General features: G+C 46.7%; 4 protein-coding genes across 4 annotated transcripts; 2 read left to right on the top strand and 2 right to left on the bottom strand.

Moving 5' to 3' along the window:
• Positions 1–1,334: 1,334 nt before the first annotated feature.
• APOLD1 (apolipoprotein L domain containing 1) lies at positions 1,335–3,785 on the bottom strand. The gene has a single exon (XM_041416818.1). The coding sequence runs from the start codon at positions 3,737–3,739 to the stop codon at positions 2,999–3,001; it is 741 nt and encodes a 246-aa protein (XP_041272752.1). The 5' UTR covers positions 3,740–3,785; the 3' UTR covers positions 1,335–2,998.
• A 12,576-nt stretch (positions 3,786–16,361) lies between these two features.
• On the top strand, positions 16,362–17,652 carry LOC121342473 (histone H1.10-like). The gene is made up of 3 exons (XM_041416958.1): positions 16,362–16,385; positions 16,820–16,993; positions 17,067–17,652. The coding sequence occupies exons 1-3, from the start codon at positions 16,362–16,364 to the stop codon at positions 17,343–17,345; spliced, it is 477 nt and encodes a 158-aa protein (XP_041272892.1). The 3' UTR covers positions 17,346–17,652.
• Positions 17,653–17,783: 131 nt separating this feature from the next.
• On the bottom strand, positions 17,784–18,240 carry LOC121342374 (histone H2A-IV). Its single transcript, XM_041416765.1, has one exon. It carries the CDS (start codon positions 18,238–18,240, stop codon positions 17,851–17,853), a length of 390 nt encoding a protein of 129 aa, XP_041272699.1. The 3' UTR covers positions 17,784–17,850.
• Positions 18,241–18,526: 286 nt separating this feature from the next.
• LOC121342377 (histone H2B 1/2/3/4/6) lies at positions 18,527–19,060 on the top strand. The gene has a single exon (XM_041416768.1). It carries the CDS (start codon positions 18,587–18,589, stop codon positions 18,965–18,967), a length of 381 nt encoding a protein of 126 aa, XP_041272702.1. The 5' UTR covers positions 18,527–18,586; the 3' UTR covers positions 18,968–19,060.
• The last annotated feature ends 981 nt before the right edge of the window (positions 19,061–20,041 follow it).

The raw sequence follows: 20,041 nt of genomic DNA, 5'->3' as shown, positions 1-20,041 counted from the left end.
GCTGCGGATCTCCAGGCGCCTCTCCTGGGACAGGGGCACCCTGAAGGGCTGTGGGGAAGCCTGCCCGCTTCCCCTCCCGGCGGTAGCCCCGAGCGGCCGAGCCTCAGGCCTGCACTCAGCGCTGCATGGCTTCGGCAGTGCTTGATGCTGTAGCTCATACCTTCTACAGCTGTGAAAGAACAGGCAAAATGAGCTGGCCTGACACAAAAAGGCAAGAATATGTATAAACTTAGATCCATAATGCGTATGGAGAACAAATTAAGTGCTTTGGATGTGTTGGTATGAAACAATTTGAAGCACTAGTCATGGGAAGAGAGAAAAGAGGTGTCATTGCCCTACATTGTTTTCGTGTTTATGATAATTGCTAATATGAATTTTTGAAGTATGAATTATGATTTTTTTTCCCCTCTGTCTCTGGGAAGTCTGTCTGGGCGTGCTCTCAATGGAATTGCTGATACACTGCAGCATCTGTCCCTGGATTCCGAGCGTGGCATTTCCTCTGCGCCCAGAACAATGAGGAAAGCGAGAGGAAATACCAACGAACTCTCTGCGTGACAGGGAAAGAAGAGGAAACCCGAAACAATTCATGGGCAGGAGTAAAAATGAAATGGCTGCATCCCACTGTGCTCAGGAGCAGTGATAAAACAAAAAAAAACCCAAAACCCCAAACCCACCCTGTGTAGATACTCATTGTTACCCTATGTTTCAAAAATTTCAGCAGCCTGACCGTCAGCTTGCTGTTTGTCATTGGTGCTAAAGGTTAAGCCTGGCCAGCACATAGACATGAGCCCCTGTAAGGGTCACTGGGATGCCTCAGGAAATGGAGCCAGGGATGTGACAGGAAGTCACTGCTTGTGATTCTTTACTGAACTCCTTGCCCACATAATATGGTGCTGCTTTAGTAGGGAGCAGGGTGGAGCAATTCTATTCTGGTGAAATTCCAGTTTGTGTAGGTCCCTACTGTCAACAGATGTATTTGAATGGAAGTTTTCTCCTGTCCTAAACTGCTGTTGGGAGCATTCATGCATGATAAAATGAATATACAGCTTCTAAGCAGTAATTCCTTTTTTGTGCTTTTCAGGACAGGACACTGCAGATTATACTGGATTTAGAAATTGTCACTCCAGGGCTTTTAAACTTGGCTTTTAAACAAATGAGCTCCTGGCTCTATTGCATGTTACAGTCCTTAGCAGGGGCAGAGTGAGAACATCCCCAGCAGATGAATTTTAGTGCAGATAACGTCAGCTATTTCATAAGGAGTGCATAAAGAGATGAGATAGACAATGTGTACAGCACATCACCTCCAGGAGTGCAGAGAGACACTGATACAAAAGTGCTTCATATTCATTTATTTGAATCAGCAGTGTGCTTGTTCATTTCTGGCAAACAGACATGGGTATCAAAAGCATTTGAGTTGCACTCAGAGCTTTTATTCTTCTTACAACATATTAAAACAAATGTTGATATCATGAAAAGAAGGGACAAAAAGGACAAGGAGTCAAGCTTTGTGACACGGAGTGCTGCCCCCCCCCTAAGAATTTGGTCAGTGTTGCAGACTTACAGAGTAGGTTTTTCTGATCACTTGGATTTGTGCCTGCATGGGGAATTTTCCCTTATCCACTGGGACATGCTTGTGGAGGGAGATACCTCTGCATTACCTCTTTGAGTCACTTCAAGCTAGTTTAAGGGTCTCTTCCTTGTACCTCTTTCAGGTACTGACATGATCCCCATCATCACCATACTTGGGCACTTCTCAGACACATCCTTGTGAGGTAGGGAAGTGCTACTATCCCTGTTTTTAGACAGGGAACTGAGGTACTGATGGCTCAAAATCACAAAGGGCATATTTAGCAGAACAGTCACTTGAAACAGGGTCCCAGTCCTTGGTCCTGCTTAGTAGGGGCTCTGCCACTGAATCATCCTACTCCTCTCTACCCCTCCTGAATATTAGTACCCACAAGTATTTCACTAATATGAAGCCTTCCGTGGGAAGCACTGCTAGGAGTACGTGTAGCTTTCCATGAGTGCTGCCTCCCCCCTCACAGATGATCCACTCTGGGTCTCACAGGCTGCTCAGCTGCATGGAGCGTGGCACCTCCACCTCTCAGGTGTGCTCCCATCACATAACATCAGCCTACCCTTCCCTTCCTGCTGCAGGAGATACAGCTGCTTCCTTCCACCAGTGCCCTGAGGCAGACTCTGGTCCCAGGGCCACTCTTCTTCTCTCTGTTTTGGCTCCTAAAATCTATTGTCACTGTTTGAACTGTGTTTCACCTGTTTTATTACTATCAGCATTCAGGTCATGCTTTCCTTTTCCTATATGCCCTCCCTCACAGCAAAATAACAGGTAACTTGCTTTCACATGCTACAGACTTGCTTTTACTCTGAGAAACAACAGCTTTCCTTTGGAACAGAGGCCTCCTTTAAAAAAAAACATATATATATATATATATATATATATATATATATATATACACACTCTTAAATACAATATCATAAGCTTAAAATCATTCTAGGTAAATAAATAGAATGCAAACATCACAGTTCTCAGTCTGGAGAGGTTTCTCCAAAACAGATAAATTCTGGCCCTGCTATTTCACCCTGGGATGGTGAGCAATCCATACAGTCTGTCATATCTGGAGCTGCTTCTTTCTGCAGCCTTTCCAGATGTACCTTGGTAATGGGATTGTACTCTACCGGAAATTGGCAGCTGCTGGCTTTTTTAGGGTACTCCAGCCCTTGTACCACACACAGATCCATAAGTTGTTTACAAACCAGGTTCAGTCAGCATCAGGTATTTCATCTGCCTCCTGACCTACTTCTTTTTGCTGCCTTGGGAAGCAGAGCAGTGGAGATGGCTGGGGAGAAAGGGGTCTGCAGAATGTCTGCCTCACAGCATCAGCACCGTGAACTGTAAAAGAACAGGTAGCAGTGCTAATGGTCACAGTTAATAATGTAATGCCTCCAAAATCAGTTTTAATATGGGCCAAACACTGGTTCAGGTGGACGGTCTCAGGATCTCGGCAGTGGTTTTAGCACGCAAGCTGAGTCTCCTCGTACGTGGGGAAAGCTCTGTTCTGGACTCAAGAAGATCACAGACTTCATCCATCGCCCTGGTGCAGGTCTCGAGGTTGTCAGCCAGCTTCTGGATTTTGGCCTTCAGCACAGCCTGGCTTACTTTAGTGACCTCCTTTGTGCATTCTGGCACGAGGAAGCTGTGGGAGCCGCAGAAGACCATGAAGCAGACGGAGTTGTAGAGCGAGATGGATGCCCTCTTCTCTGACTGGCGCAGCGCAGGGTCGCCTGGGCCCTGCCCCCGGCGAAGGAACTCCAGGCAGCCGAGTATTTCCCTCATCTGTTTCCGACAAGTCACTGCAATTTCCTGCACCTTCCTCACCTCCCGGGAATTGCAGAGCACTAAGGAGAGGTCGGAAGTGATGCTGACGGCCCCCCCAGCCGTGGCCAGGCCCAGACCCACGGCCGATGCCAGCAGAGAGGCTCCCAGCGTGGCCGGGCTCAGGGACAGCCCCAGGATGGCTGTGACTGCTCCGGCAGCGGTCAGCGTGCTCCCGCTGACGTTGGCGATCAGGGACCTCTTGCGGAGCTGGTTGAGTTTCCGAGCTGCCTTGTGAAGGTGAGCGATTTGGCCACGCAGCCTCCGTCTCTGATCCAGCAGGGCTACGTGGAAGTGGTGCGTGGGGTCTGGTGTCGGCAGAAAGGCAGCACCGTTCCTCTCCATGGCTTCTGTCCAGAGAAAGAAAAGTCTGTGGTGGGATTTATGTCAAAAAACCCCATGAGACATGCTCATCCTGGACCACCATTTCAGGGATGGCATCCAGCCAAATTTTTGTTGCTTCAAGCCAGCTACAAGAAAGGTTTTCCATCTGCACACACGTGCACCCTCACGTCCACACACATACCCATATGAATGCATACTTTTAATTACGTATTCCATTGCAACTTTCAGACAGAGAAACTTTAAAATGTTTTTCTTTAAAATGTTTTTCTTAATCCCTGCAAAGTCTGAAATATCCTGAGGACTGGGGTCAGAGGTGCTGTTACCATTATCTCTGTGAAGACGCAAAAGGTCTGGGGACAGAAATTCCTCTGAGATTAGGTGACTCAGTGCCCAGAGGAGTAATGCTGCCAAAACTAATCTGTTGTACCCCAGTGGGATTCAGAGGATCTGCAGTATAGAAGGACATCTTTCACACTCTAAGGAGGTGAAAGCCACCATCCCAAGTTTTTGTTTAGGGGTGATTTCCTATTAAAGGAGGAAAAGGGAAGCTGCTGAGTGGAGTCTATCTCTCGATTTTCCATATAGGAGGTGAGGAACTTACTAATGCCTTGGATGGGTGTTGTGAACATCCTTCCTTTCTTTAAGCTTCAGCAACTCAAGGCCCTGCAGCATGGTTTTTTTTATCTATTGTAACCTGGTGTCCGTGTATGAACAGAGATGGGAACTATTGTTCTGTGGTGCTTAGTCCTGTGGTCATAAATACCCAGTTACAGTGGCAGGGGGGCCTCTGAACCTTGTTAATAAGAGTCGTGAACAGCACATCAGAAAAGTAAGCCCATTTTCAGTGTGCACTCCCTTGCAGATGGGGAAACAGGGGGACACACAGAGGGCTGTGAATAGAAAAAGCTTGAAAACTGCTGTGTCTGGAAAATCCCCTCTGGCAAGATAGCAGGAGAGGCTTTGCTTCTAGGAGATGAATCTTCTGTGTTTCCGTGCTAGACAATCTCTGCTTGCTGTCTCTGTTCTTTACCACAAGTGCAGAAAGAAATGTTCCAATAAACATTTTCAGGTAGCTCTAGGGCTGCAAAATGCTCTACAAAGGAAGTCAGCAACTTCAGTCCTGCTTACAGGGAACCTGAGGCAACAGAGCCAACAGGAGTGGTGACTGACTGGTGGAAGCAGAATTTCTGTGCTTCACTGTGCACTGCATTGTGCACACAGCTGTGCTGCCTCTGCACCTAGCAAGGTCCAGCCATAGAGCTGAGAAGCTGTTTGGAGGCCATAATGCCCTCACAGCTAAAAGGAGTCTCTGTAGCAGAAAGACTCTGTCACTGAGCCGAGGGAAACTATTCATTGCTGCCAGCACCTTTTCCCTTCTAAGTCTTCTGTACTGTGGGAACTGAAGGTGCCTGGTCCCCCATACAGCCACACTATGTAGTTAGGATCCTTGGGGCTTCACTCTGCAGAATCCTCATGTTTCAGAAAGAGAAAACTTTGTACCATAGTCTTTCCATCCAGAAGTGTATTCATAAACTATTCTCACTGCAATTTTTCCCCCTTCTGCTGGCTTGTCCTAATCCATCTCACGCCTTTAAGATGTCCCGTGTGCCCTTCAGAAAATGCCCCCAGTCTCTCTTGGTGTCATTGGGTCACTTGAATCACTTAGTACATTGTGCTTCTCTCAACTGGAAGCTGTGTCCTATTATTTTTACACTATAATTAGAAATAAAGCCGGAAACACAAGGACTAACACTAATCTAAATGGATACCAACATTGAAATGGACAATGAGAATATCACCAATAACTTAACAACAGATCAATATGACGATCATTAAATATGTAAATTACTGCAACCTCTTAACAATTTGTTCTGAAGATTTAGTTGCTGAGAACTGTCTCAGATAATAAAAGTGACTATCTCACTGAATTATTAGCAATCATTCAATATCTAGCATAGGCCATGTAGTGATGCAAATCTTTTGATATTGATTAATACCAGCAGAAAAAAATCCAACTCCTGCTCATAGAGAAAAATCTCACCAACACTAAAGGTACACATTAGTCCAAAACCTGCAAACACTTTCCTAGTAGAATACTAGGAGACACATAAAAATTACCAGTTCAAACTTACCTTCAGTTTCCAGCCACCCTCCCAGAAGACAAATTTTGATCTGTTTCTGGAGGAGACCAATTTATAGCTCCTGCGGACCAATTGCTGCGATGGGAATGCTTTGCCTCATACTGGGAGTTTGCCATTTCCTGCTCTCCCTTGTGCAGAAGGATGTGACACACTGGAAAGTGACCTGTGGGACAGTGAGCACACATCATGTTCAGGAAACGATCCCTGCGAATGAACATTGTGTGTTCACTTTTCCTGAAGTATAGGGTGGAAAAAAAGTTTAAAAATCGCAGCCTATTCCTGGCTCTGAGGTAGTGCAGACATTCTCTGCAGGGAACAGTTGCCTTTCCTTTCCCTGAAATAGCAACTGACTTTACTCTGTGCTGGAGCTGCCAATTGTTTGATGACTTAAGTTTCCCTCCACTACACATCTAGAGCCAGGGGAGCTATCAGCCAGCCAACTACTCCATTCAAGGCCAGTGTACTTTTAAAATCCCAGCTCTTTGGGAGAATCCATAAAAGGGAAGCAGCCCCACAGCAAGATCATTGCTCTGAATTCCCATCCCTTCTCCTTCCCAGTACATAAAAACTTGCTGCAAAAGGAGTGATCACCCTGTGGTTTTACTCTGTTTCTTAACCATAGGCACCACAATGGTTGAGACACAGCCCTCTTGCTTTCCTGAAGTGCCTGCCCAGCAATCAGTAATCAGAAAGAAAGGATCAATTGGATCCCCTGTTCTGCCAGGGGAGATGTGGCCAGAGGGAAGAAGTGATGAAGGTGTTGGGGAGGAACAGCCTAAGTGCCACTCGTGGTGCTGCCTTCAGTGCTGAACCAGGGCCAGTTTTAATCAAAGATTCTCTTGATGGGGTCAGGAAAAATAACTTTTTTGATGGCACTCAGTGGTAGTCCAAAGTGACGTGTGTCTTTATTGACACAGGACCTGTGGACTTGGGGACATTTCTTTTGAGCAGCTGTGTTTGAAGATGGGGCATCTACTTTCTTGTTTGGCATCTACTTTCTTGGATTCTTGCTCTTCAGGACTATTTGTTGACAGGGAAGCTCTGATTTTGCCCCTGACCTATCTAATCTGAAAGCTGCCTAGCTGTCACTGAATGGTGAGGCTTTCCTGTTGAATTTGTGGGATGTGTAGCCACACAATCGCTGGAGCTGACCTTAAAAAGGGCTGAGACTGAGAAGCAGCAGGCAGAGAGAGGAGAAGGCTAGGATTATTCGTTTCTACAACAACTTAGTTTTCAATTATGTAAAAACAGGTGTGAAATAGTATGTCAAGTGTTTTTTCAGGGGTTTACCTACAGGAGATGAAACGTGAATGAAATAAATAAATAGCATGGAAGAATTATTTCAACCTGTCGCAGACATGAAAAGAGAAAACACCATTTTGAAAATGCCAAATATGCAGTCCTGGTCTGTTACAATCTGTACATACTGCACGTTAACAGGAAGGTGAGCTTTGACACTGAAGGAAACTGTGCTTTAGCCCTTCCCTTTGTTTTAGCAAGCATATGCTTGAATTGAAGCCCATCTGCCTTGGCAAGCATTTGCAGTCGATAGTTCTTTTCTCACATTCCCAAATAGAATAGGGCACTTTTTTTCATGTGACTGCATCTGCGTTAGAATTTGTGCCTGCAGATATGTCCTTGTTAGGTCAGCGGGTTTTGGTAAAAGTGAAATAACAAAGAAAAGGACAAAAAGGGTCCATAGAATGAGCCTAAGATGATGACATAGTTTTGGATGCCCTCCTTCCTTTCCCAGTTCTTTCAATATACTCAGCTGCAAAACATTGTCAGAAACTCCTGCAATGCTCAGTCTGTGGACAAGAGCCTGATTAGGGTGCAGAAGTGACAATTCATTTTCCCTATTGACTATTCCCCCATTTTCCCTATTGTGACTACTCCCTCAGATACTTTCATGCCCACTGAAAGATCTGCACTTCACTCAGGATCAGATGTTGGTCTCAGCCAAGGATGGTTTCTCACAGGAATCATCCCTGGGCTCCTTCACCATTTAAAGAGAGTGTTTCCCCATAATCCACCCCTATAATAAGGTGCATACCCAGAAAGTATGGGCTTCACATGAGGAGCTACAGACGTCAATGTGTTTTTAGACAAGAGATGTGTGTTATAAAAAGAAACACTATTTCCTAGGAAGTGGCCCTACCACAGCATTTTGCTATCTGTTCCTGTCCCTGCTGACACTCTCACAAACATCCCTCTGGTGAGACTGCTGGGGTCTTCTCTCCCACTGATAATTAGAATGACCATCTCCAGCAGAGATGAGCAGGTGGAAATGGGAGCTGGATGGGAGAAAAGTGTTTTCTCTCAGCACCTGCCAAGGACTGAAAGGCTTCTAGTGCTGTTAGTGCACTTGTCCAGATGTAAGTGCATCTGCTGGGTCACCAGGTAGGTTCCAGGAGCCTGCTTGTAATCTGAGCTTCTCAGGGATCTCCAGATGTCTGGAGACCTTCACTGGGCAGTTCTGCAAGCTGGTGGAGGCTTGACCATGCTGCCTGCTGTGCACTGCTGCCTCTTTGTTGGCAACCTGCAAAGTGCTTGGGCTTGATGGTGGAAGGGGCACAGCAGGTGTTTCACAATGACCCTGGCCAAAAATGTCACCTCTGCTCCACCCTTTCCCATCCAGCCACATCCTCTCGAAATGCCTGAGGGCACTCTGTGAGAGCAGGTGACTAGAAAAGGGAAGGAAGGATGTTTTATTGCCTCAGCTCTCTTCCTTTCAGGGGATTTTGGCAAAAAGGACTGGTTTTTTGCTCCTGGTCTCTCCAGCAGAAGGGATATATAGCAGAAGTGTCTGAGCTGAAACTGTTTGCAGCTACTGTGATGTAACATTTGAATGTAAATGTGTAACATTTGAAGCTGGAGTTTCAAATAAACACTTCCTTTACTAACATTGTTTCGATCAAATCACTGAGAAAATTGGAGTTAATTTACACTTAAATACCATCTTTCTAACAGGAGATTTCTGCCATGCTTGGTACTTTCAACCTTACCTACTGGATCCTGGAGCTAAAAGCTGCATTTTTTTCTTCTATTTTCTTTTTCAATTGCATCAAAGACAAAACTTAACTTTTCTCAGCAAGATATTAATTCAGAATCAGCAGAAACTAGAATATGCCAAAACTAAAACAAAGAAAGCAAATTGGAACAAAAGGGCTGTTTTAGTAACCTTACCAGCAGATCCAAATTAATTCTTTGAAAGCATTCCAGAATATGACAGGCTGCTCTGGGCTCCAGTGTGTGTGAGTCCTCAGCTGGGTTTGAGGAAAGCTGCAAAGAGCAGAGCAGGGTGGAGGGAACAGGAAAGCCTGTGGGATGAGAACACCTCTTGCTAGTTCCATTTAAGCAGAAAATTAGCCAAGCACACTGACTGTGCCTACTTTGTGATCAAGCATTCATGTAACAAAATACCATCCTAAATTGCCTTGTCAGAACAGTTTGCAGAGATCAAGTATTTATTTGGATGTGGAGAATGAATTCCTGTGATGCATTTAAACAGAGCAGCTTACTCTGGCATTTGCCAGCTTTAATGACATGTTCAGTGCAGGCCATGTGGCACCAGACTGTGGTGCACAGAGGAGCAGCTCCTCACGCAGCCCGTGAGCCTCCAGCTGATGTAATTCCGCGCAGCCACACGCGGCTCTGCTGACACCAGCGCTGCTGGGGCCTTTTCTCTGTTCACCCTCTTAGCAGGGGCAGCAGCAGCACACCAGAGCAAGGGTGGCTACCCATCCCCTCCGGAGCTATAGAAAATAGAGAATTGTTAACATATTTCCAGAGCTGCAAAGAAACCTATTAGATTGGTAAAAGGTAGAAATCAGGTAACCTGCTTTCTCGTGTCTCTTTTCCAATGGGCTTCTTGATGGCTGAGTTCACAAGGCAACATTTCTCTTGAAAGAAGGGAGTCTGGATTCTTCTCACCTACAAAATCTACTTTTTTTTTTTTTTTTTTTTTTTTTTTTTTTTTTTTTTTTTTTTTAATCTTTCAAGAAGTCAGTGTCTTTGAAATCTTGACTGCTTTGTCAAATTCTGGCTGAGATTGCCTAGGAACCTCAAAAGCTACAGAGGCCTAAAGAAGTCCAGAAAAAGTTGAAAACTGTTACCTTGAACTTCAGATAGAGATGCATGTCACCTCATTTCAGCCCTCTTTAGAGATTCACACAGTTTATTCACACTCTGAAGCTCCCTCTAGAGATCGGAGAAGGAAGAGTCATCCCAAAAAGCTCTTCCAGCCCATCTCTTCCAGGCACCTGCTCTATAATATGTACAAATTATGGACAGCAATTCTTCATCCCTTTCCTGCCTCGTTCGATGTCCCACAGGTTTGCTAGGTTTATGTTCCAGTTTCAAATGTCCCGTCCCACAGACACTGCTCTGGGCCAGAGATGGTCCCTTCAGCCAGCCCTTGCTGTCCTGCAGTGAGCAGGAGATGCTGTTGTGGAAGACTGTGTGGCAGTGGTGCATCTCTGCCTGTCCTCCTCATGGATTTTTCAGGTACCTTTTGACCCTGTTGACACCAGCAAGACGTTGGAACACTTCTGAATGAACACCTGCTGAGAGGGGTGGATCTCATCCAGATCCAAAGAGAAATGGGCATCTGGCTATGAGCATGCAGTGTGGCCTTCTGTACCTCCCAAATATTTGTCATACAGGTACCACTGCTTACATCCATACTTAACTCAGTATTCAGCAGGAGATATATGGCTGTTGGCCTTTATGTCCATCATGAATCAAGTCTCTGTATTTGACAAACCTGCTTTGAAAAGTGTTTGTGAACTCTGCCTAAAAAAGTAGTTCTTTTTTTTTTTTTTTTTTTTTTTTTTTTTTTTTTTTTTTTTTTCAGAGACAAGGAAGAGAATGGACGGCTTCTGGAAGAAATAGCATAAATCATACTTTTTTTTCCCCCTAAAAAATTTTTTTTTTTTTTTTTTTTTTTTTTTTTTTTTTTTTTTTTTTTAATCTTTCAAGAAGTCAGTGTCTTTGAAATCTTGACTGCTTTGTCAAATTCTGGCTGAGATTGCCTAGGAACCTCAAAAGCTACAGAGGCCTAAAGAAGTCCAGAAAAAGTTGAAAACTGTTACCTTGAACTTCAGATAGAGATGCATGTCACCTCATTTCAGCCCTCTTTAGAGATTCACACAGTTTATTCACACTCTGAAGCTCCCTCTAGAGATCGGAGAAGGAAGAGTCATCCCAAAAAGCTCTTCCAGCCCATCTCTTCCAGGCACCTGCTCTATAATATGTACAAATTATGGACAGCAATTCTTCATCCCTTTCCTGCCTCGTTCGATGTCCCACAGGTTTGCTAGGTTTATGTTCCAGTTTCAAATGTCCCGTCCCACAGACACTGCTCTGGGCCAGAGATGGTCCCTTCAGCCAGCCCTTGCTGTCCTGCAGTGAGCAGGAGATGCTGTTGTGGAAGACTGTGTGGCAGTGGTGCATCTCTGCCTGTCCTCCTCATGGATTTTTCAGGTACCTTTTGACCCTGTTGACACCAGCAAGACGTTGGAACACTTCTGAATGAACACCTGCTGAGAGGGGTGGATCTCATCCAGATCCAAAGAGAAATGGACATCTGGCTATGAGCATGCAGTGTGGCCTTCTGTACCTCCCAAATATTTGTCATACAGGTACCACTGCTTACATCCATACTTAACTCAGTATTCAGCAGGAGATATATGGCTGTTGGCCTTTATGTCCATCATGAATCAAGTCTCTGTATTTGACAAACCTGCTTTGAAAAGTGTTTGTGAACTCTGCCTTTAAGGACAAATCGCATTTTTGATACCAAAATCAGATTTTTACTAATATCTCTTGTAGTATCCTAGGGCTCCCCTCTACGATGGGTGTTATTTTATATTTGCAGCACATCAGACATCTAGTGATTGTTTTCAGAGCAGATGACAACATTTTGTAGTGAGCTGGTATAGCTCTAGAAAAAATGTTTTCACACTTGAAGCAGCTCTGCAGACTTGGAGGACTGGAACTGGGCAGAAAGGGTGAATATGTTATCTTCCTTTCAGCCCTTCCTTGAACCTGGTGCAGTCAGGGGGCTGTATTGGATCTCAAAAAGCAGATTTTTTTGCTGTTCTTTGTGCCTCTTTACAGTGATGTGTGAAAATGAGCATCCTTCCTCCTTTAGCTTTAGCGCACACCAATCATTGCACCTGAAAGTCTTCCTTCTTCAGCCATTCTGTAGGCAGGTCTTCCCACAGGGAGTGGTAATGAGGGAGCCTAGAAAACAGCAGTCTCTTTTCCTAAAATCTGCTCCTCAGTAGGAATCTCTTCCTCCATAGCACGGTAGATTGCAAGTAGGCATTGATAATCAGGCCGCCTACTTCTCACCACTTTTTATATTTCGGGAGACATATGGTGGCTGACGCATTTCCTGATGTATACTCAAAAATCACATCAGTTTGGATGCAGGACCTCTGATTATGGACATGGAGCTACAGACAATTCATTTCCCTGCTGTTCTGCAGCATTTTCAATGAACTTTGGTGGTTCTTGTTCTCACCTGATATGTAGGGAAAAAAAAGGCAGGGAGGAAGCCAATGGTTTGCTCCTTGCCTTCTGGGCAGAACAAATGGTGAATGGAGGTGGCCTTAGTTTCAGATGAATGTTTGCTCCCTAAAGCTACCCTCTGACCTGGCACAGCTTTTATAATACTGATCAGGCCATGATTTTAAATTCTCTTGTTCTGGGGATGGTTGAGACTTTCCCATGTTTAAGGATATATCATACTGCATTCTTCTCTTTATATTTCTTGGAAAATAAAAGGTTTCTGTAAGCCAACAAGAATTTCCCTTGTAAGGTTTCTGGAACAAAATGTCTTTTTTTCTTAGATTATTAATATGGAAGTGATTGGACAGCTGTCATAGGAATCCTCATTTGAATAGATGTCAGCAAGAAGGAAAGAATATTGCTTCATGCAGGTAATTTAAAAAACATCTTAGAATCTGTTCATTGGTTCAAAACTGCCAGAAGAGTTAGTGGAAAAGGAGCAAGAGACACTGATATATTCAGGATCCCACAGCTAAGCACTTTACATAACAGACCTTACATATGCTGAAAAGTAAGGTGGTGAAGCAACCCACCAGAAGCATTTCTCCTCCTCTAGCTCTTCTCTGAATTTGCCTGCTTGGCCAAATTCACACATTTCTCCTGTCTTCACAGGTGCAGTGATACCAGCAGCTATTTTTGCTCTTAGCTCAGGGCAGCATTTCAGCTGCTGGACATCTGCACTAAACTGCTCCTTTCCTTTGCTGGCTTTGCATCCCGGTGTCCTCTAGAAAAATGCTGGGAATGTCATCTTCCATCCCTGCCCTCCAGCAACACAGGGGCAGGAGAGGGGGCAACCTCTTCTCCCTGAAGGATTCTTGTCCACCTCTTCTGAGCCATTATGAGCTTGTTTTTAGGAGGTGGTAGCTCATCTTCCTGGCTTCTCTGCAGAAAGTGGAGGAGTTGCAGGTGGTTGTTCTCTGCCTGACCAGGGTGGGCACCAAAGGGGAGCCAGTGAACCCAAAGGCTGCAGTCAGCCAGAAGTTAAGACCAGCTGCCTCAGAGGAAATAAAAATGTCTAAGTGATGTGAATGTCATGGTTCAGAGTGGGATGGGAGAAGATGTGAGTCCCCACCAGGAGCTGGTAGGGAGACATGTACATTACCACCCAAACCAAAACTGTGGGTCAGGATTTTCTCCAGACAGCAGCTGCAAGGTGGAACAAATTGCTCTTTCTACTGTTCCCTTTGGGTTTTGTGTCTGTTGCATGGGATGGAGATGCTATTTTTTTAGAAGGACATTTTGTGAAACTGAAACTGGCTGCTCTTGAGATGTTTCCTTGTGAGGGTGCTGAAATGAAGGTGAAAGGGTGTTTCACATGCAACTGACTGCTCTGGGCCCAACAAAAGGTGAGCCAAGCCATTCCCACACTTTTAGGTGTTTGATGGGAGAAGAGTTTGGAATTACCAAACTGAGGTGCAGGAACTGTTGTTCCTGGCCATCCTGAACCTAAATCTGGTGAGTACTTCCAGTGTCAATGATAAGAGCAAGTGGCAGTAAAGTTTTGTTATAACTGAAATCTGCTGCTCTCTCCACTAGGGCTGAAACCAAACATCTGCATGCAACTTGGCCAAAAGCGGAAAAGGAACAAAAGACACAGATGTATTCAGGATCCCACAATCAGGATCCTGTTGTCTGGATCTAGAGACCTGCTGAACCAGTAGCTTTGAGAGCCTTTTACAGTCCCTGCTTCACCAAGGAGTGGTACTGTCAGGGTACCACCAGCCCTGTCTTCCCTGCCCTGCATTTCCTGGGGCTCCCCCAACCCTGTTCTGGTCCCAGGAGGCCATTCCTGCCCCCTTGGAGCCATCAGCCCCTATCCCAGCAACACAGAAATAGGGCCAATCTCAAGTTCCCCAGAGTCCTGCCTGGCCATGGTCCCACTGCCCCAGGGAGTATCCAATGCCCAGAGCCCCTCTCTGGGCCTGATCCTGATCCCACCTGCAGCTGACTTCTTGGCCTTGCCTCTGTGTGTGTATGGCAGGGAGCTGAGGTTTGTGGCAAATTAAAAGTTAAAATAAGCAGACAAATTCATTACATTTTGAACAGGTTTTGGGGTTTGGTTTGTTTTTGGTTTTTTTTTCTTTATGAAATTAGATGAATCATCTCTGAACCTTTTTTTTTTGCTGACAGGAAATGTTGAGAATTAACACCTACAGCTGGGCCTCAGCAGGAGAAGGGTAGAAAATGTGAATCAGACTAAAATTGGAGGATCCAAGCAACTGTATTTTTAAGAATTGTGAATGACTCTCAATTCTTCTATCTCCAAAACAGAGATGGGCTTTACATGTTTGGGAAAGTAATGGCAAGGTGAAATGAAATGCAGTTAAGTGTTCATGTGGAAAAATCATAAGGAAGGGGAGGAATAGGAGAAAGAATTCAAGAAGGATTATCCTCAGTATGAATACAAAAAGCTGAACACTGCACCTTTGTAAGATCCTCTTCCTAGGACTTTTAATGTCATCTATGGTGGCCACTTGGCTTTGTGCTCTAGAGCCAAATATCACAAAAGGGAGATAGAATAATTGGAAAGCTACCATGATTTTGCATTTTTTTTAGTTAGCTAGCAGGCACTAAGTTTGGTTTGGATTGCTATATATTTTTTCAAGTTAATAGGCATTTGTTAGTGGTTATAATAATCTATACTTTCCATGCTGGCTGGGAAGTGCTCTAAGGGGCTTTCAGATCTGATCTCTTCCAGTGCAAGCTGGCTCCCATTGATAGTACCTGCAAAAAATAAATTGTTCTGTAGTATTTGCTGGCAGATAGTTTGACCATGACTGGAGTAATGATCTCTGGTGCACAACTTCAGGTTGTTGTGCTGCTAAGCACACAAGAAACATCAGGTTTTGGGGGAGGAGGGTGAGCCATGAACCACAGTCTTTGTGTATTTACTACTCTATGAGGTGATGCCGTATTCCTGTCTCCTTGTAGGGCCTGATTATTCTCTTATACTTCTGCATCCTTCCCCCTATTCCTGCTTGTATATAAAATGATCATGAGATTATATAATCTTTGTACAAATAAGGAAAGGGAATATTAGAAAAAAACAGAAGAGGAAAACCAAGTAAGTAGGAACCCCTAAAATAATCACAAAATTTAGCCTCAAGTTGCTCAATTTAACATTTGATAGAAAATGGTGGAGACAAAAGTGGAGTGAGACAAGGATTACCACAATGTGTGGCAGTGTTGCTGTGGCACATACTGAGAAAGAAGCTTTTCCTCTGGAGATGGTTGGTGTTGTGGTTGGCACCACTATACAGGATTTAGGTATACAGCTGTGTGCCAGCTGTGTGTGTAAAATAAAACAGTCTTGGGAATATTACGTTACAGGCTGGAGGGAAGTGTGCTATTGTGTTGCATTATTACACTTGTAAATAAGATTTGCAGAGAATGGGGGAGGTAGAAAGACTTCTGTCCCAGCACAAGTATTGGCACTGGTGATTGCAGAGTTGGTGAGTACAAAAACCTGCTTAGACACTGTAACACCTTTAGTTTTTGAAGGACATCAAGGACTCTACCAGACCTAGATGGATCAGAGCAGACACACAGTCATCCACCTGATGGCAGGAAACTTTAGGGGATATCAACAACTCCACTATTCAATTCTTTATGCCCCCTACTACTACATGGAGTAAATGTCATACAGTCAAGTTCTCTTGTCTTTGGAAAATTTCTAGTGAACATTACTCTTTAAGCCATCCCACTTCCAACATGATTTGAGACTCCAGTCCAGAGTTGCTGAATTTGCTGTCTTATTGGAACTCTCTGCCGCATCATAACATCATAATTCCTCACCTAGGGGAATTATGATGTCCTAGGGGACCTCAATGGCAAGGAGGAGTTAGAAAGAAAACATAAATGCAAGAAAAATGTGTTTATTTTCCTAAGTCTTTTTTACCATAGTCATGCAAGAAAATGTCAAAGTGCCTGTATGATGGTTTTTTGAATCAGACTTTGTGAATTAATTGAAGATTAAGAGTCTTCCAAAATCTTCAAGAGGTTGGTTTTACTGTTCTTTAGTGGAATGAAATAGAGGAGTGAGGTGTCTTTTTCCGCTCACAGATTTTTCATCTTGTTTTAATAATGTATTGTCAGCATGATACCTAAACTGTTCAAGTGTGGTTTGTTTACATGAGGTATAAATGCAGCAATCTGGCCCTGCTAAAATATTGATGGCCATTAAATTTGAAAGTAAATGAATTAGGAACTCCTGACAGACACAAAGCTATACCCAAAGTTGTAGCTGGTAAGAATGTACACGTGCTTAGGGGTAGTCACCACAATGTGCATAAAGAGCTTTGCCTCACTTTGTGCTGCAGCCAAAGGCTTTTATGTACAGAAACTGCTGTGACATGATCTGAAGCACAGAAAAAGAAGCAAGGGGCTCTCGCTCGCCGCGCTCAAGAAGGCGCTGGCCGCCGGCGGCTACGATGTGGAGAAGAACAACAGCCGCATCAAGCTGGGGCTCAAGAGCCTCGTCAGCAAGGGCACCCTGGTGCAGAGCAGAGGTCTGGCTCTTTCCGCCTCAGAAAAAAAAAAAAAAAAAAAAAAAAAAAAAAAAAAAAAAAAAAAAAAAAAAAGCCCGGGGAAGCAAAAGAAAAGGCTCCTAAGAAAAACAAAACAAAAACCAAAACCCCACAGTAATCAAGCCGAAGAAGCCGGCGGCTAAGAAGCCCGCCAGCGCCGCCAAGAAGGCGGTGACAGCAAAGAACAGTCTCAAGGAAGTTAAGTCCGCAACCAAGAAGGCAGCCAAGAGTCCCAAGGTGACAAAGGCTGTCAGGCCCAAGAAAGCGGCGGCAGCAGCGAAGAGCCCGGCTAAGGCGAAGGCGGTGAAGCCCAAAGCAGCCAAGCCGAAAGCGGCCAAGGCAAAGAAGGCAGCTCCCAAGTAAACCCCAAGGGGAAATAATCCTGTTTCGTATTTAAATCCAACGGCTCTTTTAAGAGCCACCGAGACTTTCGGAAATGGGCTGAAATGCTGTGGCTGCCGCCGTTTTGGGGAGGGGTGTGGGGGAACCGCAGGCTGCTGGTAAATGTGCTGTTCGAGTCCGGGAACAGCTCGAGGCGCTCTTGAATTGGTTGGGGAGGGTAACAGCGCCTTGGTAGCTCAAAATGCCCACGAGGCGCGGGGATTGGTCGCGGAAGGACCGAGCTGCTTCCTGGAACCGCTGCCAGCCCCGCCCCAGAGCGAAGCAATACAGCGCGGGGCTGGTGCTGTGTGCACGGAGCTGCGTCCGGCACTGACAGCGAAAATGTCTGAGACGAGCATTTCAGAACCTCCCGCGGGCTTGCGCCACCGTAATGAAATTCAAGCTCTTTCTCTGAAATTGTAGGTGGCTCTTAAAAGAGCCTTTGTGTTTCTCGTGGTATAACAGCGCAGCTTTTGTTCTTCAGCGCTCACTTGGCTTTGGCCTTGTGGCTGTCGGTCTTCTTGGGCAGCAGCACGGCCTGGATGTTGGGCAGCACGCCGCCCTGGGCGATGGTCACCTTGCCCAGCAGCTTGTTGAGCTCCTCGTCGTTGCGGATGGCGAGCTGCAGGTGGCGGGGGATGATGCGCGTCTTCTTGTTGTCGCGGGCCGCGTTGCCCGCCAGCTCCAGGATCTCGGCCGTCAGGTACTCCAGCACGGCCGCCAGGTACACCGGCGCGCCGGCGCCCACGCGCTCCGCGTAGTTGCCCTTGCGCAGCAGCCGGTGCACGCGGCCCACGGGGAACTGCAGCCCGGCCCGCGACGAGCGCGACTTGGCCTTGGCGCGCGCCTTGCCGCCCTGCTTCCCGCGACCGGACATGGCTCCTACTGCTGGTGCTGCAAAGGAAACGAAGTCAAAAGCCGAATGCGATAAACTTAACTAACGAGCTCAGCCTTATATACCTCTTCAGCTGTAGGCGCGACTTTCGATTGGTTAAGAAAGGGATGTGCCTAAAACAGCCAATAGGAACGCGGATCCAGATTTGACCAATGGCGATGAAGGGCGTAAGGCTATTTCTCTAAAACTTGCCACAGCCAATAAAAACTTAGCTTACAGGATCCCTAATTTGCATAACCGCCCTATAAATGCGGGCGCCCAGAAGGGCCGCTCATTCTCCGTCCCAGAGATCGTTGGTGTTGCTGAGATCAGAGCGTTCGCTGCAGCCATGCCCGAGCCGGCCAAGTCCGCGCCCGCGCCCAAGAAGGGCTCGAAGAAGGCGGTGACCAAGACGCAGAAGAAGGGCGACAAGAAGCGCAAGAAGAGCCGCAAGGAGAGCTACTCGATCTACGTGTACAAGGTGCTGAAGCAGGTGCACCCCGACACGGGCATCTCGTCCAAGGCCATGGGCATCATGAACTCGTTCGTCAACGACATCTTCGAGCGCATCGCGGGCGAGGCGTCGCGCCTGGCGCACTACAACAAGCGCTCCACCATCACGTCGCGGGAGATCCAGACGGCCGTGCGCCTGCTGCTGCCCGGGGAGCTGGCCAAGCACGCGGTCTCAGAGGGCACCAAGGCTGTCACCAAGTACACCAGCTCCAAGTAGACGGTTTCTGCGCTCTTTCTCCCATCTTTTTAACCCAAAGGCTCTTTTAAGAGCCACCCACTTTCTCAGTAAAAGAGCTGATCCTCTGGCGAATTCCCATCTGTCCCGTTCATTTTTTTTTTTTTTTCGGTGTGGGGCTGAGGGGAGAATGTGCATTTACGGTGTACAAGTATCGTAAATTAAAAGGAAAGCAGGATTGGCAGTGCTTGCGGTAACCTTAGGCTATATCCTGCGTCTGATCCAATGCATCTGAGAACGTTCATAATTCCCTTCAAAAGCCGTAGGAGTCCGTTTTGATGTATGTACACTGTAGTGGAGGCGGGCTAGACAAAAAAATGCTGCCTGTGGTCTCAATTAAAACAGCGGAAGCACGTTCCTGTTGGCTGGTACATGGTATTTCTCTGCTGACCTACGTTAATGGAAGACGATGTGAAGCGGCAGCATTGAAAGCTCCTGCAGACTACCCGGTGCTCTTGTTTTTTGTTCTTTTTTAGAAAACCTACTTCAAGATGGATGCCCACTCCGCTGCCCTGCAATCTCCATTGCCAAGGGTGACTAGGGGAAGCAAAGTGGAAAGATTTCTCGCCCCCAAACTGTGCTGTCCCGGCGCAGGTAGCGCCAAACACAGGCTCCCCTGTGTGGCTCCTTCCCGGCTTTCGTCCGCCCCTGTCTCCCCACCGCCGTTTCCCGCTCCCCGTGCACTCCGCCGCCGAGCCGCGCGCGGGGCTGCGGGCGGGCGGGCAGAGCCGGGGCCGCGCCGCTGCCGCGCTCCGTCCGACCTGAGTGAGGACTGCGCGCAGCCTCCCCGCGGGCGGGCAGAGCCGGGGCCGCACCGCTGCCGCGCTCGGTCCGACCTGAGTGAGGACTGCGCGCAGCCTCCCCGCGGGCGGGCTCGGCCGCCTCCCGCTCCTCCCGCGAGAGGCACCACCCGCCCCTGATTGGTGCCGCTCGCGCCTCGCCGCCCGAGCGCGCGCTTCCCCGGGCCGCGCTCCCCGCAAGGGACGCGGCGCTTCCAGCGGCCCGGGCAGCAGCCGCGACAGCTCGGCGGGGACAGGCAAGGCGGCTGCCGCCCGC

The sequence above is a fragment of the Onychostruthus taczanowskii genome, unplaced genomic scaffold (genome assembly GCF_017590055.1).
Source record: "Onychostruthus taczanowskii isolate IOZ18803 unplaced genomic scaffold, ASM1759005v1 scaffold53, whole genome shotgun sequence".
NCBI lineage: Eukaryota > Metazoa > Chordata > Aves > Passeriformes > Passeridae > Onychostruthus > Onychostruthus taczanowskii.
Note: the sequence above shows the minus strand (reverse complement) of the source record. Positions and strands in the feature narration are given on the sequence as shown.